General features: G+C 37.4%; 4 protein-coding genes across 4 annotated transcripts; 1 reads left to right on the plus strand and 3 right to left on the minus strand.

Moving 5' to 3' along the window:
• Positions 1-175: 175 nt before the first annotated feature.
• On the minus strand, positions 176-4,056 carry LOC140929687 (vitamin K epoxide reductase complex subunit 1-like protein 1). Its single transcript, XM_073379414.1, has 4 exons — positions 3,931-4,056; positions 2,889-3,086; positions 2,198-2,307; positions 176-1,238 (listed from the first exon to the last, which is right to left on the minus strand). Exons 2-4 carry the CDS (start codon positions 3,065-3,067, stop codon positions 1,054-1,056), a joined length of 474 nt encoding a protein of 157 aa, XP_073235515.1. The 5' UTR covers positions 3,068-3,086; positions 3,931-4,056; the 3' UTR covers positions 176-1,053.
• A 2,549-nt stretch (positions 4,057-6,605) lies between these two features.
• Positions 6,606-9,112, minus strand: LOC140929688 (vitamin K epoxide reductase complex subunit 1-like protein 1). The gene is made up of 4 exons (XM_073379415.1): positions 8,972-9,112; positions 7,917-8,114; positions 7,229-7,338; positions 6,606-6,834 (listed from the first exon to the last, which is right to left on the minus strand). Exons 2-4 carry the CDS (start codon positions 8,093-8,095, stop codon positions 6,650-6,652), a joined length of 474 nt encoding a protein of 157 aa, XP_073235516.1. The 5' UTR covers positions 8,096-8,114; positions 8,972-9,112; the 3' UTR covers positions 6,606-6,649.
• A 2,674-nt stretch (positions 9,113-11,786) lies between these two features.
• On the minus strand, positions 11,787-17,519 carry LOC140931045 (universal stress protein YxiE-like). The gene is made up of 4 exons (XM_073380786.1): positions 17,331-17,519; positions 15,455-15,544; positions 14,283-14,389; positions 11,787-12,142 (listed from the first exon to the last, which is right to left on the minus strand). Exons 1-4 carry the CDS (start codon positions 17,395-17,397, stop codon positions 11,930-11,932), a joined length of 477 nt encoding a protein of 158 aa, XP_073236887.1. The 5' UTR covers positions 17,398-17,519; the 3' UTR covers positions 11,787-11,929.
• An 82-nt stretch (positions 17,520-17,601) lies between these two features.
• On the plus strand, positions 17,602-26,307 carry LOC140931046 (universal stress protein in QAH/OAS sulfhydrylase 3'region-like). The gene is made up of 4 exons (XM_073380787.1): positions 17,602-17,766; positions 20,202-20,288; positions 21,764-21,876; positions 23,229-26,307. The coding sequence occupies exons 1-4, from the start codon at positions 17,700-17,702 to the stop codon at positions 23,424-23,426; spliced, it is 465 nt and encodes a 154-aa protein (XP_073236888.1). The 5' UTR covers positions 17,602-17,699; the 3' UTR covers positions 23,427-26,307.
• Positions 26,308-27,918: the final 1,611 nt, after the last annotated feature.

The following is a 27,918-nucleotide window of genomic DNA, read 5'->3' on the forward strand; positions in this document are numbered from 1 at the left end:
TCAAAAAGTATAGGGGATGGGGGGGGGGGGGGGGGGTGAGTGTTGATACACTGCTACAACCAGTATCAAAATCCCAAAAACCATACCTTTCACTGAAAACACAAATGTGAAAAGCCGAACATTTCTTGTTTCGATGGACGTTATGAGTCTTGACACAAATATACCGCAAAACGAGGGTATATTGAAATTGTCTGTCACGAAGCATATGGAAATTTCTACAAAGACAACTCATTCCTACACATAACTTCCTGGAAATGCTTAGAATAATCCTAAAAGAAAATTTCTTCCACTTCAATGGAAAGCACTACCTACAAAACCATGGAACTGCAATGGGCACAAAGACAGCAGTTTTGATTCCTTTTTGGCTGTGTTTTATATAACAGGTATGGTCAACTGTCTCATTAGTAGTTAGTGCCCACCTATGTAATAAAATAGGGTGACCCACCCCCTAAGGCTAGCTGAAAATTGTACAACCCACCCCTTGCACAAGGCTCAAAACCTCATGTCCCACCCCCTCTCTGCTCCGGGCCACCCCGCTCCCCCTATACTTTTTGACCAGTCCCTTATAGGTGTTGAACAAGATCCCCAGTGCCAAGATAGGTTTTCAATGAACTGGGGAATGGGCACGAGTAAGTACAGACAGTGGTCCCTCTTTCCTCAGAGCCACCCGCAGTGAGCGGAAAAGTGAAATTATGCAAATTAATGGTAAAAAGGAGAAGAGACTGGGGCGGAGAGAAAAAAAATGGCTGCGAAATGGTATCAATTGTCAAAGTGAGACGGGATGTCAATTAAAAAAGCGTGAAAAGTAGCAGATTGCCAGATCAAAGATCCTATGGCGGTCCCTTATTTTTTCTTCGCTCCGGCCCCGCCCTTGTGCTCGCTCTCTACCCAGAGTGACTCAAAAGGAAAATTAGAGACTTCTCACTGTTTAGCGTAAGTAATGAAAAGGGTGGGGCTCCCTTCAACGTCTCTTACTTTCTTTACTTGTTACAGATGAGCTTGTTGAAAAGTTTGAAAAAAAAACTGACAGAATTGCTTCCTTAATTTGAAGGATTAGTAAAATAATATCTGATAGTTGAGGTACATCAAGACACCATTTACTATGTAGGTTGCGATGCAGACCAAACAGAGGTTTTTCAACACAAAAAAGAGAATGAATGCGAGATAAGCTGATCCAATGCATGATATTATAGATGTCAGAACGAGTACAGCAGGAACCCAAGCAAAGGATGTCATACCTGAAAATTAACCAAAAAAAGTCTTTAGATAATTTATTATGACTGTTCAGGGTAAGATAAAAATAAAAAAAAAACAATGGCTTACCCTTTGGGTTAGCTGCTGCTGAAGTTTACTGGCCTGGCGGGTGGTTTCACAGAGAGTATTTTTGTTACGCCCTGTTATTACTTAACCAGGACGGAAAATTCTGGAATATATACAACTTATTTACAGAGAGTGGGGTCATTACAGGCCAAGGTCTGAGATTTCCCCGTAATGGCTGAACGGACGAGGTAGACCACAAGTGATTGACCTTCTTTCCTCAGAGCCACATGTGGAAAGCCAAAAAATGAAATTACGCGAATTAATGGTAAAAGGAGGAGAGATTGGGGCGATCTATTGTGATCTTGATCTACTCTGACTCAAAAGAAAAATAATAGACTGCTTGCAGTCCACGGACAAGGTTAATAAGTTTTTTATTGTATAGCCTTTTCATAATGGACCTGAGACTGCGATTAATTAAAATCAATAACTGGTCAGCGGATAACTTTAAAAAACATTTCACCTCAATGAGTTGCGAACTTGAGCCTGTGATATAGTCATGTGACATAGGTCAGTGATACCCTTTTTGACAGCTGTCAATTGACCATAAGGATGTCCATTATCAAATTAAACAAACATTGTATATGCCTTGGACACCTAGCTCATAATGCCCGGTCATTACAAGAAAATTATGCCCATTTAGCTTAGCAGCGAATCACAGCAGGTACTATTGTGGCAATATAATAAGACTTGGTGTTGACCTGCCAGGAGAGACTTATCCAGTACGCAAGGGGATAGGAAATTTATGAAAATTTTCATCTTTAATGATCAATTTAGGTGCGGCTCAACTCATTTACATCATTCTAAAAGACCGCAAATGTCTAGACTATGAAAGCCATGAATATTTTGAGGAGAAAACCAGAAAACTCTTGTTACTCACCAAGAATTAACTGCATGGCGTAGAAGATTATACCCACAATACAGTTTGGCATGTTTAGAAAGTGCTCCTTGCCAAGCAAGACCTCAACCACTCCAAAACCTTTACTGTAGCTACAAAGCAAAACAAGAAAAACACAGAGGATTTAAAAGTAATTATAACAAACTATTGAGTTCAAGGAAGACATTTCTTTTATCAATTATTTGCTCAGGCAGATAAGAATGACAGTGGGTAAGAGTTCAACATTACTTTTGAAAAAACTCCTTTTGCTAGTAAAACTATTGTTAGATTTTACTTTGGAGTAGCCAACAACCCTCTGCCAAGCCTTGCTCATGCCTTAATCAAAAATATATACTTAAGAGTAAATATTGTCCAGGTCCCTGTTGTTCCAACATCGGATAACACTATCCAACATATAAATCGCTTTTATTTAGTGGATAAGTAGAAGGGAAACCAACTGCGTTATCCCAGGGATAGAGATTCATCCAGTGGATAGCACTATCAACCTTTCAAACAAGTAGGCCCATACCATTATCATCGTTATCTAAGCTATGCTAGTGTTGTCTGAGTTAGGACTGAAACAGTATATTTTCGCACTTACCAATAAAAACTGCAATACAAGAGCCACGATATCTGAACATAATACATCAAGAAGGCACTCAAAATGATCGTAAAGTACTTTGAGTTTACTTACCTTGAAATAAGCACACGAGAGCAACTCATATTTTCACCAAAATCACATGCTGCCCTGTATCTGCTATCTTTGTGTTTTCTGATCTCCACATAAAGTGAATAAACAGAAATAAGAATTCCAAAGCCACAAAACAGTGCATGGTCTAGGTCATTGGAAAATAGTAGTGCTTTGTGAATCATTGTAGGGCTTCTCTGAAATCTGTTTAATTTAAGAAGGAAAAAAATGAATAATTCCTTTTCGTAGTGACTTCTGAAAAAGAGTCTCAAAACAGTTCAAGATTTCTTGTTATTTATCACTACAATGTTGTAGTTAAGCTTTTTTGAATTGATTAGTGAAGTCACAATGTTAACAATTTGCCGAGCAACTCCTTTTAGTCCTTAAAGGTTATAGAGAAAATAGTTATTCTTTTATGTCTCACACACTCGAACCTAATCCCACACAAATTATTTTTTGGTAAGATTGTGTTCAATGACCAAACTCAATCAAACCCAGTCATTTGATTAAGTTTGATTGGGTTTGATAAAGTTCGAATATCAAACAGTTCAAGTGGTTACTCCGAGCTTAAGGTAACTGCTCAGGTTTTGCTGTAGAAGTTTAGTGTTATTTATATCTTGACTTCAGCTGAGGTTTTTACACAGCTCTAAGCCTTAAGAGAGGTGGTGGGTGACCAAATTGAACACTTTTCTCATTAGCACGTAGTGCTATTATGTCTGATAGAACTATGGCCACCTCATTAGTTGATTTAATAGTGCTGTAAATTTAGGCATCGTCAATGAACAAACATATCTTTGAGAAAATATCTTCATGATGTTTATAATATGGTCGCTTAGAGAATGGCAACCATTTGGATTCTCAAAACCGTCACCTGTTATGCTGTTTATTGGGGCTACTTTACTCGAAATCAAAATTTTAAAGGAGCATTTCTAGCGGTAAATTTTTCAGTTCTGATCTTAACACTTTTTTCCAACGTCGTTAAAAAAGTAATTAAAGTCATTTCTGAGTAGTGTTGCTGATTTAATCCTTGCTCAATCGATTTTCCTACCTTGTGCTATTCTCGTGACCTCCTCTTTGACTTCAAGTTAGAAGACACGTCATCTCTTCCTTACTGTTAAATTGCTTGATTTTAGCTGCCATCTGATGTATGTATGTATTAACGCAAGAAATTAATTCCGTCCGCCATCTTGACCTCATCTTGACCTGGGAGAGCTAAGGGAGAGCCTGGGAATATTCGTACCAGGCTCCACTCAAACGTCAAACGTATCCAACCACGTTACCAACCACGAGGCTTGTCCACGAGGCTCCCCCGGCGGGGGAGGGTACTTGGGTTAATTTTTGCTGGTTATGTGTCGCTGGCCTCTCAGAGCCCCTATTCTGTGGCCAGTTTTAAAATTGGCCAGTTATAGACCACATCTTAGTCACTTTTGGGCAAATATGTAATTTTCGCGATCCCAACTTAGTCTCTTCTATTTTTACGAATTGACTCCAGTTTAGATTTAATGAAGAACACTTTTCATCTACAGTACAAACATTCTGGTACGTTTGCTAACCGTAAATATGAAGAACTGTCTTACCCCGAAAAATTCGAAAATGTGTGCTAGCATTAAACTCTATTGAAAATGTGACCCCATTATAGTCGGTCCAGTCGTGAATATGAGACCCGATCCAGCGGCACATCCCCGTTAGGATGTGAATACAGATTATAAGGAAGTACCCCACCCCCGCCCCCCACCCCAATGGGGAGGCTCCCCGGCTCCTCTTCCTCACTTAGCCTGTTCCAGACATTCAGATAGTGAGGAGTGGCGTGAAATGGAGAATGGCAGAAAGGAGATAACGTGTTCTTCCTACCCCTCTTAATTAGCCTCCGAGCAAGATCACTCTTCGCCAGAATTGTCCACCAGCTAAAGCTAAAGTCAATAAGTGTTCGCTGGTCCTTAAGCGCCTACAAGGAAACTGCCCCAGCTACATGTATGACCTTCTTAAATGCAATGCAGATTTACACACACGCAGTGGGCGGTACAGTGCCTTAAACCTCGTCTGCCCCAGATATAATCGTGAAACTGAGGGAGGGAAAACTTTTAGCGTGTCCGCGACCAGGCTCTGGAACTCTCTGCCCATTAACCTTAAGATAGGAACATGTGTAACCTCATTTAGAAAGGCTATTTATAGTCATTTTTTAACGATATACAATGACGTTGATCATTTTAGCTTAAGTCAAAGTTAATTTTATTTCTTAGTTTTATGATAATCCGGCATTTCACAACGTTCCTCTCTCTTTATCCATCCTAGCTGTATTCGTATTGTAATTATAGTTTCTAGATATTCATTGTAAGGATATTTTATAATTGTAATATAGTTTTTACTCTTTTTAGTCTTATTCATATATTTGTTTAGAGTTCTTCTTTTTAACGATATGTATTTTTGGTTATTTAATTTTTGTTTTATAGTTTTAGTTTGAGCGCCACTAGTTATTCAGTTGAAGTACTGTCCCGTGTTACCCTCGTTAAATAAAGCTGATTATTATTATTACCTTTACTTATTCTATAAAACTCTTACTTTTATGTGTGTCTTACACTTATATGTCTTCTATCTTTTTCGTTCTATGAACATTCGCCAGTTATTTTTCTCAAAATATCAAGCTCACCTTCTTCTCCGGTAAAAATGCTATGCGCCCGTGTAAAATCTTGCTGGCAAATAACAGAGAGTAACGATAATACAAGTTTCAATTTTCAAACACTTACAACTTTTTCGATTGTAGTTTTTCAAAAAGTTTGTAAATCAATATCTAACAATATCCAGCTGAAAGTATAGTTAGCTTTAACCGCGGCAGGATTAACTCAGTCGGTAGAACACGTTACTGCTGAGCGGAAGGTCGTGGGTTCGATTCTCGGGGCCGGATAATACTAGCTAATACTCAGTGAAAAACCTCCCTTTGCACTGCAAGCGCCTAGACCTTCGCGTGGCTCGGATGACCAAGTAAAATGGCGGTCCCGTTTCTAATTGGAGACGTAAAAATAGTTTCCTCAATTAGTACTTTCGTGCTAAATACATTGACGCTCAAATAAAGTGCATTTTTCATTTTTTTCACTCGTTGGAAGACAAGACCAAAGGATTAACGTCACTGCACAATGACGCGATCATCTGTTCTGGTGGATCACTCAAGGCTCGAACCTGCACCATTCCGCTAGGCAGATTGGCGCTCACCAACTGAAGTAGCCAGAAGGCTGTTATACAGTAGTTAGGGACTGGTCAGAAAGTATAGGGGATTGGCGGGGGGGGGGGGGGGGGGGGGGGGGCGGGGGAGTGGGCCGGAGCATTTGGAAATGTGGTTGATAAAAAGCACATGGCCCACCCCTCCCCTCTTTCTTCAGAGCCACCCGCAGTGAGCGGAAAAGTGAAATTATGCAAATTAATGGTAAAAAGGAGAAGAGACTGGGGCAGAGAAAAAAAAAATGGCTGCGAAATGGAATCAATTGTCAAAGTGAGAGGGTATGTCAATTAAAAAAGCGTGAAAAGTAGCAGATTGCCAGATCAAAGAACCAATGGCAGTCCCTTATTTTTTCTTCACTCTGGCCCCGCCCTTGTGCTCACTCTCTATCCAGAGTGACTCAAAAGGAAAATTAGACACTGCTCGCCGTTTAGCGTAAGTAACGAAAAGGGTGGGGCTCCCTTCAATGTCTCTTACTTTCTTTACTTGTTACAGAAGAACTTGTTGAAAAGTTTGAAAAAAAAAACTGACAGAATTGCTTCCTTAATTTGAAGGATTAATAAAACAATATCTGATAGTTGAGGTACATCAAGACACCATTTACTATGTAGGTTGCGATGCAGACCAAACAGAGGTCTTTCAACACAAAAAAGAGAATGAATGCGAGATAAGCTGATCCAATGCATGATATTATAGATGTCAGAACGAGTACAGCAGGAACCCAAGCAAAGGATGTCATACCTGAAAATTAACCAAAAAAAGTCTTTAGATAATTTATTATGACTGTTCAGGGTAAGATAAAAATAAAAAAAAAACAATGGCTTACCCTTTGGGTTAGCTGTTGCTGAAGTTTACTGGCCTGGCGGGTGGTTTCATGGAGAGTATTTTTGTTACGCCCTGTTATTACTTAACCAGTACGTACTATTGTGGTAATATAATAAGACTTGGTGTTAACCTGCCAGGAGAGACTGATCCAGTACGCAAGGGGATAGGAAATTTATGAAAAATTGGCATCTTCAATGATCAATTTAGGTGTGGCTCAACTCATTGACATTATTCTTAAAGACCACAAATGTCTAGACTATGAAAGCCATGAATATTTTGAGGAGAAAACCAGAAAACTCTTGTTACTCACCAAGAATTAACTGCATGGCGTAGAAGATTATACCCAAAATACAGTTTGGCATGTTTAGAAAGTGCTCCTTGCCAAGCAAGACCTCAACCACTCCAAAACCTTTACTGTAGCTACAAAGCAAAACAAGAAAAACACATAGGATTTAAAAGTAATTATAACAAACTATTGAGTTAAAGCAAGATATTTCTTTTATCAATCATTTGCTCAGGTAGATAAGAATGACAGTGGGTAAGAGTTCAACATTACTTTTGAAAAAACTCCTTTTGCTAGTAAAACTATTGTTAGATTTTTCTTTGGAGTAGCCAACAACCCTCTGCCAAGCCTTGCTCATGCCTTAATCAAAAATATAATTAAGAGTAAATATTGTCCAGGTCCCTGTTGTTCCAACATCGGATAACACTATCCAACAGATAAATCGCTATTATTAGTGGATAAGTAGTAGGGAAACCAACTGCCTTATCCCAGCGATAGAGATTCACCCAGTGGATAGCATTATCAACCTTTCAAACAACTAGGCCCATACCATTATCATCGTTATCTAAGCTATGCTAGTGTTGTCTGAGTTAGGACTGAAACAGTATATTTTTGCACTTACCAACAAAGACTGTAATACAAGAGCCACAATGTCTGAGCATAATACATCAAGAAAGCGCTCAAAATGATCGTAAAGTACTTTGAGTTTACTTACCTTGAAGTAAGCACACGAGAGCAACTCATATTTTCACCAAAATCACATGCTGCCCTGTATCTGCTATCTTTGTGTTTTCTGATCTCCACATAAAGAGCATAAACAGAAACAAGAATTCCAAAGCCACAAAACAGTGCATGGTCTAGGTCATTGGAAAATAGTAGTGCTTTGTGCATCATTGTAGGGCTTCTCTGAAATCTGTTTAATTTAAGAAGGAAAAAAAGGAATAATTCCTTTTCGTAGTGACTTCTGAAAAAGAGTCTCAAAACAGTTCAAGATTTCGTGTTATTTATCACTAAAATGTTGTAGTTAAGCTTTTTTGAATTGATTAGTGAAGTCACAATGTTAACAATTTGCTGAGCAACTCCTTTTAGTCCTTCAAGGTTATAGAGAAAATAGTATTCTTTTAAGTCTCACACACTCAAACCTAATCTCACACAAATTATTTTTGGTAAGATTGTGTTCAATGACCAAACTTAATCAAACTCAGTCATTTGATTAAGTTTGATTGGGTTTGATAAAGTTCGAATATCAAACAGTTCAAGTGGTTACTCCGAGCTTAAGGTAACTGCTCAGGTTTTGCTGTAGAAGTTTAGTGTTATTTATATCTTGACTTCAGTTGAGGTTTTTAGACAGCTCCAAGCCTTAAGAGAGGTGGTGGGTGACCAAATTGAACGCTTTTCTCATTACGACGTAGTGCTATTATGTCTGATAGAACTATGGCCACCTCATTAGTTGATTTAATAGTGCTGTAAATTTAGGCATCATCACAATATTATATGTTTGTTCGCTGATTGTTCTTTGAGAAAATATCTTCATGATGTTTATAATATGGTCGCTTAGAGAATGGCAACCATTTGGATTCTCAAAACCGTCACCTGTTATGCTGTTTATTGGGGCTACTTTACTCGAAATCAAAATTTTAAAGGAGCATTTCTAGCGGTAAATTTTTCAGTTCTGAACTTAACACTTTTTTCCAACGTCGTTAAAAAAGTTATTAAAGTCATTTCTGAGTAGTGTTGCTGATTTAATCCTTGCTCAATCGATTTTCCTACCTTGTGCTATTCTCGTGACCTCCTCTTTGACTTCAAGTTAAAAGACACGTCATCTCTTTCTTGCTGTTAAATTGCTTGATTTTAGTTGCCATCTGATGTATGTATTAACGCAAAAAATTAATTCCGTCCGCCATCTTGACCTGGGAGAGCTAAGGGAGAGCCTGGGAATATTCGTTCCAGGCTCCGCTCAAACGTCAAACGTATCCAACCACGAGGCTCCCCCGGCGGGGGAGGGTACTTGGGTTAATTTTTGCTGGTTATGTGCCGCTGGCCTCTCAGAGCCCCTATTCTGTGGCCAGTTTTAAAATTGGCCAGTTATAGACCACATCTTAGTCACTTTTGGGCAAATATGTAATTTGCGCTATCCCAATTTAGTCTCTTTTTATTTTTACGAATTGACTCCAGTTTAGATTTAATGAAGAAGACTTTTCATCTACAGTACAAACATTCTGGTACGTTTGCTAACCGTAAATATGAAGAACTGTCTTACCCCGAAAAATCCGAAAATGTGTGCTAGTATTAAACTCTATTGAAAATGTGACCCCATTATAGTCGGTCCAGTCGTGAATATGAGACCCGATCCAGCGGCACATCCCCGTTAGGATGTGAATACAGATTATAAGGAAGTACCCCACCCCCGCCCCCACCCCAATGGGGAGGCTCCCCGGCTCCTCTTCCTCACTTAGCCTGTTCCAGACATTCAGATAGTGAGGAGTGGCGTGAAATGGAGAACGGCAGAAAGGAGATAACGTGTTCTTTCTACCCCTCTTAGCATCCGAGCAAGATCACTTGTACGCCAGAATTTTACACCAAATCCCCAACAAGTAAACCTTGTGCTGTTCCGACTTTCTGAATGCCTTGGACACTGCCTCGTCCCCGTCATCTCACTCGCGTGTGAGCTTAATAAAGATACTAAAAAACACTAAATAGAGCAAGCAACGAAGCTGCGATCAGCACATGGTGTGTCGCACCCTCACATATTGCCCTTGCTCACAGGTTTTTTAGCAAAAAAGAGACTGCTCGAAGTCTAGACTCGAGACCGCCAACTCAGTAGTGGATCCAGGGGAGGGGCCCACTCCCCCCTTATTTTTAGACCAAACTGAGGCCCAAAGGGCTGAAAAAAATGTTTTTGGAGACCCCTCCCTTATCTCAGGGTCTGGATGACCGCCCCCCCCCCCCCCCTTATCTGAAGTTCTGGATCCGCCACTGCGACTGTCCGTACTGTTAAGCAGCATTTACCCATTCAGGCCAAATGAAAAGAGACCCTCCACACCCCAAACCAGACACTAAAGGAACATTTGACTGACACTGTCCTCACAAAGTGAATTCTGTAAAGAATGACAGCACAGAATTAAAAAGCACTATACTGATCACCATTCTTTATTCTGAACAGTTCCAAAAAAGTAGAGTACAAACTAAGCAGTTTTATTGGTGGTGACAAAATTTTTAAGTTGCATTCATTTCAGCTTACAACTGTGGCAACTAATTCTAAATCATATTTACTAAAAATTGGTTTAACAGATAATTTTGCTACAAAAGTGTGCAAATTCGTATCAAAATCCAGGAGGTTTTAAAAGCAGTCTGCTTTCTTGTAATATTGCGTTGTGTGGTTCCAGAGAATTTCCATACCCATCCCATGGGTAAAGGATTGCGAGGGGTTGGCCTTGTTTCCCATGGAAACGAGGCCAGCATGTTGCGAGGAAAGTGTAAAGCTTAACTGGAATTTCCAGAGGGGTGTGGGTTCAAACCAATGACCCATAACAGGGAAGTATAGGTATTACATGTAAATCCGGAGCAATACATTCAAGAAAAAAATATTTAACTCAGTGATAAAAAAAGTTTTAGTTTCAACATCACTAACTTATAAACCCCAAAAACATTCTCATGCATGTGTCTTCTACGCATACCAGAAATTCCAGTTAAGTCTGATATTGTTATCAAGTTTTTCCATTGGGAAAGTAAGGCAAGAAAGAATTCACTGGTTTGTCATCATAGAGCGCAAAATTGAAGTAGTCACAGGCAAAGATCTCTTTGATAAGAACTCACTATTTCTTAGTGAAAAGTCTGAAAACTCTTCTAAGGCTCAAGCAGTGCACCAAAAATAGACTGCTGTATTTGTTTACTCAATTACTGCTTTGCTAACTGTAACAAAAAACGTGTTACTATTATTCAGCAGTAATTATAATCATACAGATACATTAAAAGATGTCCTTAACCTCAGCTGAGCTTTTAATTATCAAAAAGTGACTAAAATCTTTGCCTACATTGTAAGCAGCTCAAGGGGTACCTGTAAAAAAAGGCCCAAGCCAATTCTATGGGATTCTCCTTTTGAATATAAACCTCTCAGTGTTTGCTTAAAGAGCCAAAAAAAAAGAATTTGCACTGAACAACATCAAGAGTCGACTAGGATTTTTTCCACAAGCCCCTTCAATAAATAGTTTTTCCTTATGCATATCCAGAAGTGAGAGTCTAAGTATTACTAGTAGTCAACCCCAGGGGGCGGGGGGGCACTCCCATATAAAAGTGATGAGGATGCTCATCGTCTCGCTTGGTTGTGTAAATTGCCGATTTTGGTCTCATTTAGGGTGTTTGGCATGGAAAGTCACTGTATTTGCCCATTCAGGTATCGCTTAGGGCCATGCATGAGGAAATTGGGTTAGGGTTACATGTTATTACATCTGTTTTAGTATGTTCTCCTTTAAGCCACACTCTCATTGGTCTCCCTTAGGGGCTTCATTTTCATTTTCCAATGAGTGTCCTCATCACTTTAATATGGGAGTCCCCTCCCCCCCCCCCCTCCGCCCCCACACACACTTTCTACACACACTGGAAAAAGTATTTGATTACTGTCTCATTGACTTATTGACTGTTCCTGTATTTAACTACTATTTTACTATATCAGAAGTGACGTAATTGAAAGCTTGAACAACTACGTGGTGAGACATTAGCCTTTACAGATCATTCAGCAGGTTGCTCTTCTGGCATTGGTACCACAGCTACAGGGAGGTTTGTATGATGCAAAACGTAATCACTGACACTTCCCAAGACGGTGCGACGTAACGTACTTAATCCCCTTGTTCCCATAACTATCATATCAACATTTTCCTTTTTAGCAGCAGCACAAATTCCTTCTCCAGGGTTCATAGATTCATCAGTGAATTTGTATTTAATCTGTAACAAAGCAACACCAAGTCATTAATTTGTTGGGTTTTATTTTGGCCTTCTTTAACAAATAAGCGAGTTATTTGGAGACCTCTCACAGGGCTGTCAATAAGGGCTGGTAGCCGGCCAAAACAGCTGGCTAGTTAGCCATCCTTAGCCGACTACTTTCATCTCCTCCTACCATAACTGCTAACAAAAAATATCTTAGCACCATCAAATATTATCGTAAAGCATCTCTTTCCCTGTTTTGAATGACACTGAACGCATATTTAAACAGGATCAATTCTTCAAACCGTGCAATGTTGTGGAATGCCTGAGACGTTTCAACAGCATTGTTTCCAATGTTGCATATATTCTGACAAAACAACATGGCATCAGCGGTGGAAAATACCTCTCAAAAACTCCTGGAAACGCAATTTCTGTGACTCTATAAAGTTCAAAATGTCCCTAGATGCCTCAGCCCTCAAGAACTTGTGCCTTAGGTGCAAGTTCCAAAGCTACCTACTTTTTAGCATCAGCCTTCTACTTAAAAACTTTTGACAGCCCTGCTCTGAATAATTTTTTTCAAATTTTATATGATCTTTAACCCATTCGCCCCTGAGCCACCCGTAACCACCCCTGCGGATCCGCGTCCTTTCTACCGCTTGTGATGTCATCAGTCTTAATGGTCAAGGACAACTTTGTCTGCTAACTTGTGCAGAGTGAAGAGATCTTTCCTGAAAACTCCTAAAAGCTTTCCTAAAAACTTTTCCCACCAAAATGAAGCCTACTTAATGCCAAACAAGAGAAAAAAATGAGACAAGAAAACTGAAAAAAGAGTGGAGGAGAGAAAGCGAAAAGTAAAGTCAACACTTTTTGACCATTCTTTTTTGCTTTCCGCGCATGACCAAACTGCGCAAGCTGATATTTTGCATCTGGGTCAGAAGGCTGTGAAGTGTACAACCTGTAAACGGCTTTGTGGTAATTAACTTTTAGTTCAAGTGGCTTCAAAACAAATTTGTCTGCAAAATCTCCAGGGGCAAATGGGTTAAGCTTCAAAATTGTATTAAAGGGAATCATTTCTGTCGGAAAATTTTTGTTTAAAATTGAGAGCCTCTCATTATTATGGGATATATTATTATACCTGCCAAGTTTTTTTAATTTATAGGCATGACATTTTCATCCCGAGAGTACCAGGATTTTTTGTTGGGGTCCGATAATATCCAAAGACGTTCCGAAGAGTTCCGTCTAACACAAACACAACGGAACACAACGTCGTCTCCTTTGACTTTCTCTACCAAGATAAGAGAATTTGGAGAAAGTTGATCATTCACAAGGACTTGTCTTTTCTCTCATTGGTTCCAGTTTCTTTAAATAGTTAGTATATTTTTCAAAATGTGTCAGTTAGTAATGTAATGGCTCAAACTGTTCTACCACGCGTGAGTAGGTGTCACATTGAAGTTTTTGATCCGCAGGCATGACACTTGGCAGGTATAAATTATCTCTAGTACATCCCTGGACAGAACAATATAAATATTGAGGATTGATGTTTTGCTACATTTGAATAAAAAAAGGTTGCACATCAAATAACTCTGTGTTTTAATTTATATCTCCATCTTTATTCAATTCTACACATGAAAAATGTTAATCCATGAAAATAATTTATACGTATTAAAAGGCTGGGAGAATAGAAGTGTCTGCATCTTAACTGACAGTAAGAGAAGGTGTCTTTCACAAAGCATTTCTTTCAGAGAGATCATGAAAATCAGGTTTTTTTGTTTGTTTTTCTTGCTAGAATTGTTTAACTATTAAATTTATATTTGTTTTAAAGTAATTAAGAAAATGGTATTTAACTAAAATGGGATAGAAGCAAAAAGGAATGAAACTGTCCCTTTACTCTTAAAAAAAGTAATGAAAAACCATGCAATTAAAGTCCTACTCAACACATTTTGTGGAGGCAATCAAAGCCTGAACTGAGTCCAGTTCTGCTGAGGTTGATATAATAGAGAAAGTTAACCCTTTATTTGTTCTGTCCGGAATACTAAGTTTTACTTTCATGTGAATGACAGCAACTGTCTAACAATGCATAAATTGATATAAGAGAAATGTTAGCATTATCACACACTTGCTCAATATTAAGATGTTAAATTAAACAATCAAAATGACAAACCTTTTTCCCCTGGCATGTTGTGGAAAAGTCATTATCAATCTTATCAATTCCCTTCCTGATATCACCCAAAATTTTCTGCCACTCTTCTGTAGGTGGCTGAAAAGGAGCTGTAGGGATAATAAACAACACTTTATTAGGGTGCAGGTGAGCAAAACCAACGTATTGTTGGTGGGGTGGTTAACAGTACTTTATAAACTGTATTGCAAGGTTTTTCCAAAATCTGTTCAAGTTCTCAGGATGTCTTTGTTCTGCATACCAATACGAATGTACATTAAAATTCATCTGATGTCACAGTTATCTTGTGAATGCACATGCAGGTGATCATGCAACATTATTTGTTCAATTTGGTATCCTGAGTTATAAACATACTCTACTTAGATGAGAGATTTTTTGATTTGCCTTGCTTGCTAGAAATCTATTTACCACTGGAGGAAAATGAAAGAAGAACCTGACCTTAGCTTAGTGCGGGACAAGTCTTCGGTAAGATACGAGTAATGGAAAGTCTACAAATCCATGTAAATTAAGTTAATTCAGGTTTCACTACGGTGCATGGTTTCATCTTTTTATATGTTTCCAAGCATGTTTAAGGTCGCTTGTCATCTGAAAACTTCACTAAGCTTAAAACTAAGCTTTTTTCCTTAGTTTCTATATTTGTGTCTCAATGACCTTTGTTTCTATTGCATCTCTGAATGACCCTTTCGCCCTTTTTCTGGAAGGACAGACTGCCACCAGAGCTTTCTTTCGCTTTCTCAGTTTTGGCATACTTGAGAAAGACTCTGCATGAATCAAGTAAAATCTCTGTTGAGCATGAACTGCATGTTGCTAGGATACAGTTTTGTACCCTACAGGTCCAATAGCTGTGTGCTTGGTACAATTAGGCTCAGTTATTACCTTCCGTATATCAATAAACGGATGCGTGCACTTGAAAAACCAGTTTGACAAGCGCTAAAACAAAACTGACTAGTACAGAATGGGCTGCGGCAACTTTAAAGGCTTGATCGATGCAATTAAAGTATAGCCTCCTTTTCTTTTCCTCAATTAAGAATAAGACAAAAAGAGGCCTTGGTTGTAAGGTGCCAATAGGGTTGGCATATTATAGGGGCATTAATATTGCCTTTAGTACCTTTACAAGTGCAATATAGTCCTATTAGTTCTTTATATTATGTCCTTACATTTAAGACTAAAAGTAGGAAGATGAGGACTCTGCCATGCACTATATCCAATCAGCTCGTCTCCAGGACGAAGGCACTTCTCTATAAACCCTGTCGAGAAAATCATCAGGACTGAGTAAAACAAAATAACGATTTTGTGGTAGCACACCCACAAAGTAAGTGGTTCTTTGTCTACCAATCTAAATAAAATTAAGGAAATACCCCAGCATCATCAGGGTACAATGAAACAATAATTATCAAACAATTGTGCAAGATGCAACTAGGATGTACAAGCCTGAAAAAATTTTCACCAGCTAGAATGATTAATAATTATTATTACAGCTGTATTACATCATCCTAGTTTTAACTGTTTTGCACAAGTAAAACAAATGCATATTCATTGTAAATCAGTTCAGCTTTTGTTCTTATATGGCATTACTGGTGCCACGTCAACACTCCATTAACCGGACTCATCTCTGCAACAGACTGTCAGGGTTGGTCCCAAAAGATGTCTGTCTTAGAGACAGGTGATCATCTTGTTAAAACAAACTGTACAGGAGCTTTTATGATGCCCCAAACCTTTGGAACAAACTTCCTTCTCAACTCAGATGTTCCAATTCCATTAAGATGTTTAGGTCAGAACTGAAGAAGTCTAAGTTTTATACATTTGCTTTTATGGATATGGAAATTAACCAAATATATGGATGTTTCTTGGTTTAGCAGAAACTATTGTTGGTTAGCTATCGTGTCGTTGTTTGGGTATTGTTCAAGGTCCTTTTCATCTTTTGTCTTTCATCATTTTGTGATTGCACTCATCTGCAACACCAACCAACAAACTGCCAAAGTGCTCAATTATCTTAAACTGACCAAAAGTTCAGAGTCCAGTTTCTGTGCAGATATTGTTTGCCAACCAGCTCACAGGAAAAATTGGTCAAGCGTGACAACTTAAATATGATTAGAAAGGAGAAGAGAAGTTAAAAGTGAATTGATCACTCTGGTAGTTTTTATTTTATTTATTTTATTTCAATTTCTTCAGATATTCCAGTCAATCCTCCCGAAAGACCAATCTCAGGAGCTTGGCATGACAAAAGATACTATTAAATGTATTGACTTTCATTCTATATTCATTTAATTGCTACGTCTTTATTCTTAATATATTAATATATTATTCTTCTGTTGTCTCCCATGATCTCCATCAGGTTAAAGGCCTGTACATGTATGCAAAATAGTGAGTTTACGCAACAAGACAGCAGAAAGGGGGTGAAGAGGACAGCAAAATGCTTGTGTGTGAGATACGTGATAGGCCTATTGCTTATGTGTTTTCTGGTCTTTGACAAAAAGACCGGTTTAAAGGAGGGTGAAGTTCGGCGGAAAAGTTTCTGAAACAAAATTGTTGTCACGCTTACTTGTCACACAAAATGCAAGGTTTGCCGTCTTCTTGTCTTTCCCGTCCTGCTGCGTAAGCTCACTAATATTAATTAGATATGTATGCATTCAGTTATTCGTAAATACAGATGGCGCATCAAACTTAAGCATTAATTCCATACGATTCACCGATGATATTTATTTAATACATGGAAGAGCTATCTGGGCTGGGATGTTGATCTTTCCAATCCCCGCAGTCGACGCCAGAATTATGACACGCTAGCAGTGGCGGAACGAATTGCAAATAGTTGAAATAATGATCTTATTAACATCAAACAAAATCAAGCTACAGAAAAATAAACTACGTTAACCAGCAATTAGTTTAAAATTCTTTAACCTGTAGTTACTGTAAAGGAAGCTAAGATTTATTTCATGTAGATGTCGATGCTATGCGTACCCGTGATGGTGCTTTCACGACATTCACGCCCACCTTCACCCCAAGGCAAACCACACAAGTGTAAAAAATACTCACAATTTAGAGCATATTCAGAATGCTTGCTACCATCCAACGCCACCAAAATCTTCCTTGTCTCAGACATGATTTGTTTACGGGCAAAACGATACAATCAAAGCAAAGTTTCTCTTAAACTTTCACGGAATGTTAAAAAATAAGCTGTACCTCTCTCCCGCTGATCAAATACTGCAGGATACTGCAGTAGGATTTCACGATCGTAAATACTACACGTATTTTGATTGGCTGTAGATTCTTCGACCAATCAACGTTGTTGATATATTAATTCGCCAATGTGCATTGCGTGCTTCTCGTTGTTGACAACCATGAAGTGGAGTATAGAAAATATTATGCGCGCACTCTTATGAATTCAAGGATCATCGATTCATAATGTCTTCGTGTAATGTTGTAATAATTCCGGTGGATGGAAGCAAAAACAGTGAACGTGCAGTAGACTGTGAGTATTTCCTTAAATTTAATATTATGTGGTGTACCTTGTACCAAATGTTTTACGTGGCATGCATGGTAAGATCAATTTCCCTCGCCATCACAGACTGTTCATTCATCAGTGGCTCTGATGACATCATTGAGTGAACTTGTATCAGAGTGCTGTAGATAGTATACGCTTAGTCAAGCTAAGAATGTGACCTTGATAAGACATTTTGTGATATTGATAGTGAATGAAAGGTCGCCGATATAAAAGCTGAGAATGTTGTAAGCTTATTTATATTAACCTAGTTTTGTAATCTGTGACAAAGTACAGGTTACAACAACGTGCCGATCAGTGCGGGATGATAGTGCCCCACATGGAAACTGCTGGTTGTTATCTGTTTTTACTATTCTTGACTTGTGTACATGTTTGTCTCTTAGTTGGAGGCGATAACCTACACGTGTTAGAATAGGCGTTCTTTTCTGTATAACCATTGTAATAATTACACTGTTTCTGTATGATTACATCAGCTAATCATGCTTAAACCTTGACCAAAAAGGCACATTTCTCTGCAGATGTTTTTCGTAAGTTAGAGAGAGGTAAAAGAAAAATGTGAAATAAAATGTGCAATGTCATCTTGTACAAGCTTTAAAAGCTTATAAGACAAATTTATATTTGCTTACTTTTCCATTCGTCATAATAAAGCTCTTTTTGATTGACTCGTTTTTAAATTTTATTTGTACAGTAAAAGGGTGGATATGTAAATAATAGAGAATTCTCGGTCAAAAACATGTGCAAGGTGACAACGGTTTACAAGGAAAGAGGCTTTGATAATATATAGCTGGGGGTTCATTTAAGCTGTAAAAATTTTTTTTTTTCCTTTTCAACAATAGTGGTAATTTTACATCTCACAGCAGATTAACATGCTAAATATTGCATTTGGTATTTGTACCGTAATGATATTATTGCAGAGATTTACAGTTATGGAGTTTTTTGCACCTGACATGTAACAGCAGGAAGTGTTTCTAACCGAAAATTAAAACTCCATTCCTTTAATGAAATAATATAAAATTATATTAAGTATTGTACATTAATTTTATGGAAAGTGAAAAATTTTGTTCATAAGGTCAAGTTATAGCAGTTAAATATAATCGCTACTTTCTCTATAATCATGTCCTTATCATTTTATTCAGAATATCATAAATCATTTTAGTATTGAACTCTATGAACACCAGCTGAAAGAAGAAATAATTACCATTATTGTGATATTGCTTTGATTGAAGTCAGTTGATGATATGACATCACAAAGAATAGCAGGCTGCCTTTGTATTTTAGAGGAAGTTGTCATCTTTTACGACTTAGTTGTGAATCAGTATCTCAAAAGAAGTGCTGTTAGTACACTTTGATTTCCCAAAACTATTGTAAAATTTCATCTTTCAAAAAACGTCAAAAACAGCTTCCAGAAATGTGCAGATTAAAATTTGAGGAATGCACTTTTAATAAAAGTTAGCACTGTATACTCCCTTTCAAACTTCAATATGCAGACCGCTCTGCAGTAAAATTTAGCCTTTGAAAGAATCATTCATTATGTCACCTTTAATCACCAATAATAATATTGATAAAAGCTTGTGGCTAATAAAATTTTAACTAGAATGAAATGACAAAAATTTTGAACTATTATCTTTTGCTGTCATGTTATTGTACAAAAAAACCCCAGCTACATTTACTGTTTCTGAAGTACTGTCCATAAATTCTGCCCTGTTAAGAAACATGGTTAAATTTCATCCCTCAATATTTACATGTATTGGTAACATTAACGTAGTTTTTATAATCATAATTTCTAACGGAAACTTCCATTTTTAAACAGTAGCAGTTCTATTTAAATTTTTAGTGTGGATAAAGAATATTGATGTTGCTTTTTACATATTTTTTCAAACATAGTCCGAAAATGGCTTAATTAGAGCTATATTATTTTGATAACCATTCAAACGTTTTTTAAAGTTCACCCTCAGGCATACAAGTGTCATATGGTTGTGGTTTTTATTTTCCCGCAATGGTAAGCATGGTACAAAGCTCACTCTATTTCAGACTGCTTTAGAGGAAGCTTAATTAATTATAACAAAATGTGAAAAAATGACGTGGTATAATCTTTTGAGTTACATGTATAAAATTCATTAAAGTTGGCTGAATATCCTTAATCTTACATGTACATGTATAACATCTATCTCTTTGGTTAGAAGATGGGATGGAAGAAAAGGCCAACAGTAATATTATTGGCTTTCATTAACTTTAATAATAATAACAATAATAATTGATGATGATAATACATGTACATGTGATTTTTATCTATAGTAATAGTTAACTTGTATAGCAATGATTTCATTAGTTGCTATTTTCATCAATGCACATTTGACTTTCTTTTCTTCAACATCATAACAGTTTCTATTCATTATTTTGAACAGGGTATCTTGCACATCTTCACTTAAAGGGTGACAGAGTTGTTTTCCTACATGCCTTTGACCCTCCTCCCATGCAGTCAGCCAAACACAGTAAGGATTTTCGTTTTGAAGCATTAAAATTTATCTTAAACAGTAATTAATGTTTATTTATTATAAACAGAGGAGGTGGGGTACATTGTAAAACCTCTAGATCTGCAGTTAGTTAATAAAATTGTAGTTGTGAAGACAATATTTCTGTAACAGTACATGTACGTAGACCCTAAAGACTCAAAGATAAACAACAATGTGCACAGCTGAATTTCTGGCCCAAGGTAAAGTTAATCAAATATACAGTCAAAAACTATTATTACAGATAATGAAGGGGTCATATATAGAGAGTGTCTGTATTGACAGGATGTCCATATAAAGCAGGTGATTTTATTAAAATAAAAAAAAATTATTTTATTAGAACAAAATACTAAATAAATAAAAGAAGACATTAGTATCATCGTTAACCTTCAAAAAGCTGTCCTTCCAGGGATTACAATCTAACAAAATTAACACTCAAAAATTGTTCATCTCTACATTACTTGGTCAAAACCTTTCTCTGCACAACTTCTTTCATGCCAAAAATTAGTAGTCTGGAATTATTCTCTCTGGTGTATTGTAGCTCCGACAATAACGACAAGCTGTCTACTGAAGGTTTTTTCACCTTTAAAAGGTCTACTTGTATTACACTAGCTCACACATTTTACAGTGAGGTGTTGGCATTACTGAGGTTGACTTTCTGTGAGAATTTGTTGATTGGACATGCGACAAGTGTTCGTTGTCCACATTAATGGGTGTCCATATTAAGGGGGTTGAATTTAGGGACAATTTCAGGGTTTTTCCCAGGGACAAAATAAAGAAAACATGTGCATAATAACAAGGAGTCCATAAAATAAGATTTGACTGTATTTCTATTACTTTATTCTTGAGCAGTAAAACCCTTTAGCCTTAAAAGTGAGTCCAGTCACACCTGCATTTTTGCTCCAACCTAGTGAAAATAAAAATCAGGGTTGTACAAATTGTACATACAGTCTAGATGTAAGCAGAGTTATTAGCTTAGAGTTGCAAGGATCAGTCAGAATGTTTTCATTTTGTAGTTCCAGTATCTGCTTCTGACTCATCGATCTAGAGAAAAGCAGATTAACCAACCAAAATGCTCATTTCCTTCATTTAAAAATGTTACTTGCTCTTTGATCATGTTAATTTCCTCTCATCCAATGTAATATTTTCTTTGGTTTGGGTCTATTTAAGCCATTATTAACACAAGCATTACACATCACGTAATTTCCTACAAAATCTCCATATAGTAAGGTACACTTAAGTTTTTCTGCTTCTAAGGGCAACTCTTGCAGTCTGGTTTTCAATAGATCATAAGATTTTTTTTTACTAAAATCAAAAGGTTCTTTACTTCTGTGCAGTTGTAAAACCAGCGATAGGAGACATCACTGTTTACAAACATTTTTTTGTTATAATTTATGGTGCAGGTTCTAAAGATAAATGTTCATCTGTAAATTTTTTTGTTGTCTTTTCCTTGATAGCAAGTGTAGACTTCAAGAACAGCTATGATGAATGGTGTGTTGTAATTCAGAAGGCACAAGATAAGGCCAGGTTCCTGCTCAAAGAGTATGACCAGAAATTTGTAGCACTTAAGGTACAGTGACAGAAATGAATATACCAATATTATAAGTAACTGTGACATTCACTTAATTAAGGTAGCTGGCCTCGGATCCACAAGATGCATGTACTGCTAAAGTTTGTTTTAGTCAGGTTGTGTTTGTTATTATTGTAAACAAATATCTAGAGCTCTCTCTCTCTCTTTTTCTTTTGACTAGAGCAACATTCTAAGATTTGTACAAAAAAATTAATGTAGCTTGTACATTACTTGAGGTTTTAAAAGGGTACGGTCCATTATGAGCTTATTTTCTGGTCAATGAATCAACTGAATTTTTCGCATAATTTACTGAATTGAAGTTTCTTGCTATAGAAGAAATTAAGGAAAATGCAAGCTTATAAAAATTGCCATGAGTACTTTTGGTCATAACATTTATGAACCTCAACGGTGGATTTACGGTATTATATTAATGTTTATATATAGAGCATGAAAAATGATCTCTTTGCTTTCAAATGAAACACAAAAGTTTTCTTAGGCCCCCTTTACATGGAGAAAAGTTGTCCTGGGAAAGAGGCTTGTCATCCCAGCCCAGTTATCTTTAGAGAGCATTTTTATGAGAAAAAAATTGATCCTTTTGCCAAAAGCCAAGTGTATTTATGTATGCTGTGATTGTTTTGCCTTGACTGAGTTGACCTGGCTGGGTGAGCCAAAGTGTTTATTTGGTGAAAAGTTGGACCAGCTGGGACAGTGACCTACAATCCTGGACAAAAGTCCTTGGGACAGTGAGAGCATAACTGTAATTTATTCTATGTGTATCACAAGAACTTTATGCTGTAAAAAGCAGTGCTGTCAGTTTACAAATCCATATCCCTTACCCCTTCCCCACCCAATACAATGTTGAAAGATCAACGGAATTGTACCTTGACGGTTTCAACACTGTTTGTAGGGTGGGAGGAGGGAGTAGGGACGTGCAGTGTTATTAGCGTGGGGATACAATTTCGTGTGTGTTAAAAAACATTCGAACTGTACAACTGTCCCAACACATTTTTCCATGATTGTAGCTTACCATCAAAGAAAGGTGACCCAGCCAAGTGGGTCACCCTTCTAACGAAGCCTACTTTTTGTTCTTATGTTAACAGTTCTCCAAGTGAAATGTATGAAAAGTAAGTTTGCTCAGGGTAGCTCGGGTAGGCGAGTGTCCCTTTAGTCTATGGGACAAGTTTTCTTCACATAATGGTGCCTTAGTGACATGTCAAGGAAATTTTCGTGGGGGAAAAATAAGGGTTTGGTCATAAATACTGTAAGGATCGAGTATACAAATATCCAACAGCAGTTATTAACAGTCAATTTGTTGCAACATCACTTTGTCTTGATTGTTCCTTTGTCAACAGGATAAACTCTCATACAAGTTGATTCATGACACAGGCCGGGCAGGAGAAGTAATAGTCAGCTACATCAAGAAAGAACAAGCTACCTGTATTGTGATGGGCTGTCGTGGACTGGGCAAGCTGCGGAGAACATTACTTGGGAGTGTTAGTGACTATGTTGTTCGACATTCAACTATCCCTGTCATAGTGGTGCCTCCGTAGCCATGACTTCATTTGGCCCACTGAAGTTCAATTTAGAATGGAAATCTAAGTATTATAGAGAATAATTAGTTACCAGTATATTGACTTGCTGCTACTTTGTTGGATTGTTCAGCTAGCCACGAAAGAAACTGTGAACACTTTCCATTTTTATATGGACAAACCTTGGAAAATGTTTCTGCCATGTTATCATTTTGTGGGAGACCACTCACAAAGTTATTCTTGATGTACCAGGGGCAGATCTAGGGGGAGGGTGCAGGGGGTGTGCACCCCCCTCTGAGATGACCTGCGGTTTTCTAATACAACTGGAATTCTGCAAAAAAAAAAAAACTATGTGGTTTATTGGTGTTGAAGTAGAGCAAGAGACGAGTGCACCCCCTCCTAAAAAAAATCCTGGTTCCGCCCCTGTGCACTTCATGCTTTTGCACATGTGGTTTACATTTTTCTGTATTTCTTTGCTTTTCTCCCTCATGACAAAAATGCCAGATGGTCCAATCAAGGTTTTGCAGTGAACAATGCAAGTCTCTGGATTTAAAAAACTTTCCTGTGAATGAACACTCTGGGCATCCATAGCCCAGTGCCATAAGGCAAAGAAAACAAAATGAAAAACAAACTACATAAAATATTATCACTCTAAAAGAACGAGAGTGACATTTTCCTTGGCTTTGCTGCCATATATAGTTGCTAAGTCGCAAGGGTGATGAAGTGAGAAATGCCAAAGTGATTTTTTGTTTATCAGTGAAAGCAGAAAAGGGTAATATTGGAAGGTATTACTTTTTCCCTGGAAATTTCTCATCATTATGAGCCAGTCAGTTTTCTTTTCCTTTAAAAGAAAGATCCTTGCTTGTAGACCTCAATTCACTTGTACATTAGAAACCTGATTAATCAAACCGTCAATTGTGTGTCTTGCAATTGAATATGTCACACAGGGTGCAAAGAAAATCATTTTTACAGCTTGCCATTCAGGCAAGCTGAAGGTAGCATTTACTAGCCCAGACATCATTTCAACTAGCCCCAAAAACTTTCTGACAAGTAGAATTGATTTCACAGTTCTTCTGTTATTCAAATCACTCAAAAAGCATCACTTGCCCGTCAGGCAAGTTGAAAACAGAATTCACCAGCCGGATAGCAGAATCCACTTTTCTAAGCCCTTGGCTATCGGACACTACTTTCTTTGTGCGCTGTGTCACACCACTTTTAATTTTGTTCCAATGACGTTTTAAAAAAAGGTTAAAACTACATTCTCGTACATATTTCCACAAGTCTACATGAACATACATGTAATACTGTAGACCACAAAATAATTTTATTTATAATAAGTGCTGTATGATATACTTGACTTGTGTATTATGCTTACTTTCACTAGGACACTTTTGGAATATTCACGGTGAAAGTTGCCACTACTCGTACTCCATTTTTTTCATGTTGATCTTCATCATTTCTTTTCCAAAGTGCACTACGCAGTCAAAAATTCCAGCAAGAATAACATTGTTATTTTTTAAAATCTATTAACTCATTCACACCAATTATTATTTTTAGGGCTGTCAGTGTTTGTTTCATTCTTTTTTAAAATTTGTTTCCTTTTTCCCTTATTTCTGCTGTCATAACAGGACTTCTAAGACTGAATTAAAGATGGCAAGAAAATTTTGGTACCCATCAGACACTTGTATGTGTACTTTTCCAAAATTAATGTCCTTTTATATCACCAAACTGCATAAAAACCTGTTAATAAATACATACAGTGGACATACAGCTGTAAGCGTTGTCACCATATTTTTTGCAATTTATTGATTGAGGCTGAGTAGGATGTAAAGAATTATGTAGAAAAAGAGGATGTTGTCCACAGAGGCTAAAGGCCGAGGTCTGAGATCTGCATAATTCTTCACATTGTATGAAAGCCCAATTCAGCAATTGTTTTATCATTCATTCAAAATTATTTCCAAGTTCTTAACAAGTTTACCTCCTCGTAGACTTTCTTCAACTCCTTGGCCTACATGTATGTTTCTTGTTACTGTTTCAGGATGTAGACATATGTTTTTCCTTGCAGATACTACTAAAAAAGTAGATAACAGCCCTCTGCAATATGTTTTGCTTATTCCTCTTTTTTTCTGTTCAGTTTTGCTTAGAAATTCATCTATTTGTCTTCGGATAGCCATGAAGGCCATTTTCTTTTTTGGTTCATTTGTGGCCACACCTGATGAATACACACTGTACCATACTTGAAAGATGCAAGCAATATACCATCAAATATTATCGATGGTATATTGCTTCATCTTCCAATGGTAAATGCCTGTTGTTTGAGACGAATTAGCCGGGGGCTAATAATGGTGAAATACTTTGGATGAATAATAAGTTAGTAATAATTATATAACTATTTTTTATTACTACTAACTTCAACTATGGCAAGTCTGGACAATACAACAATGATTGGTATTGGCCAAACTCGAAAATACCATAATATTCTTTAAATTTCTGTTTGGGTGGCACTTAATGAAAAAGCGACTTTTGCAATTTGCGAAAATCCAACTAGTGGTGTATTATCAATGCTGCGCTCTGATTGGTTGAGCTACTACTAGGCTGTATGTTATAGCCCACTAGTAGCAAAAAACGCGGGCTTTTTGGCAGCAAAAGAGGATTAAAGTCTAGCTTTAACCAGCTAAAAGTTTTTTATTCTCGATATTTTTGACAAACTAGTTGGATTTTAGTAAAACAATTTTCCTCTCGCCCTTATGGCCTCTCAGTCAATAGCCCATTCGGCCTTCGGCCTCATGGGCTATTGACTCAGAGCCCATTCGGGCTCGAGGAATAATTGTTAAATATTTTGTTCTCAGCAGGATTTGCCCGGCACTTTGTTAATTTACATACACTGCACGTGCAGTTCATGGTATTTTCCAGTCTGCCCAATTAACAATAGCCCTTATTTTTGTTGTCAGTTCCACTTGTCAATTTAATTGAAGCAATATTGTCTGTTTTTTTTTCGCTTTTTAGTAGAGTCAATTTGGAATAAGCAAACTTGAACAAGAATCTTCTTGCTATGTACATTACAATGTACTACACTGTAGCTTGCCCAAACTCTTCGGGCAGGTACTTACATGTAGTGTCTTTAGCTTAAAACATAGATTACCCTTGTAAGGCCCAATATTCAAATACAAATTCTCCAAACTGATTTCCTTTTGTTTTCTTAAAGAATTAGTTGAGAGAAAAATATTTATTTGATACCGTAAAATTCCGAAAATAAGCCCCTCCATGTATAAGCCCCTCCAAATATAAGCCCCCCAAACCGGTAACACAAAAAACCCTCCGTTAAATCGCCCCTCCAAATATAAGCCCCCGGGGGGCTTGTACTTGGAAAACTGCCCTCAAATACAAAGTAAAAACGAGCAAAAATGGTAAATTTCCTTCCAACTATAAGGCTAGCCCAATCGGTTTTGAAACGCAAATTTCCCTCCGTATATAAGCCCCTCCAAAAATACATCCCTCAAAAAAGGCCTTTGAAAAGTATAAGCCCCGGGGCTTATTTTTGGAATTTTACGGTATATACAAAGCATTTTCTCTTTATTGACCTTTTGATTAATTCTCGTAACCTTTTCTATTCATTTTGTACTGACAATTGTTAGGAGAAAATTGTTGTTAGTCACTCTTGGGACTTAAAAGAGTTAACTGAATGGCGATGATGTGTTAATCCAATGATGCTGGATGGCTATGGATACAGTCATTTGACCGGACCAAAAAGTTTTAACTCAACCAAACCTAGCCTAATCCACTATCCTTTCCCTTCCCTCCTAGCCTTAAAAAACTTGCTTGCAGGGTATTTAACATCATGCAACACCTCAGAAACAAAAAAGTTCACTTCACATTTTGCTGACATAATTTTACCTTCCCTTAAACAAATCTTTTAGTAAAGGACCAGAACACAGTAAGTAAGAGCGAAGATTACAACAAAACACAAGTAAGAGCCTGTTGCCATTCTGTCGTGAAAGCTCACTATTACAAGTGGTGACAGGCAAGCAACAATTGCTAAGATAAGGTAGATGTTAGTGAATAAGGGAGTTGGGTTGCCCAGAAGGGCAGGTATATTTTTTAATTTTGACCTCACAATAATTTCTCCACTGTTTCTTTATGCTTTTCATCCTATAGTACAAAAGAACATCCTGAGGATCATAGTCAGTGTTTGACCTATTGTTACTTACATGTACTTTACTTAGAAGTTTAGCCAAGTAAATGTAAAAAGTACAGTACGCTCTTGCATTTTTGAGGAAAAAATGAAATAGTAACGAATTGTAAAGTGGGAGGAAAAACAATAACACTGATAAAGAGAGCTGCTGATATTCCTATTGACAAAAGTATTTGATTTTGACTTCCCGATATTACAAGCCCATCAGGTTTTGTACCCCCTTCCCACTACCACTCACTACCCACCACCCTCCCCCCCGCCCCATCAATCGCACTCCCCTAATTTGCAATCATTACTAGTTAAATATATGACACAAGCCAG

The sequence above is a fragment of the Porites lutea genome, chromosome 3 (assembly GCF_958299795.1).
Source record: "Porites lutea chromosome 3, jaPorLute2.1, whole genome shotgun sequence".
Lineage (NCBI taxonomy): Eukaryota > Metazoa > Cnidaria > Anthozoa > Scleractinia > Poritidae > Porites > Porites lutea.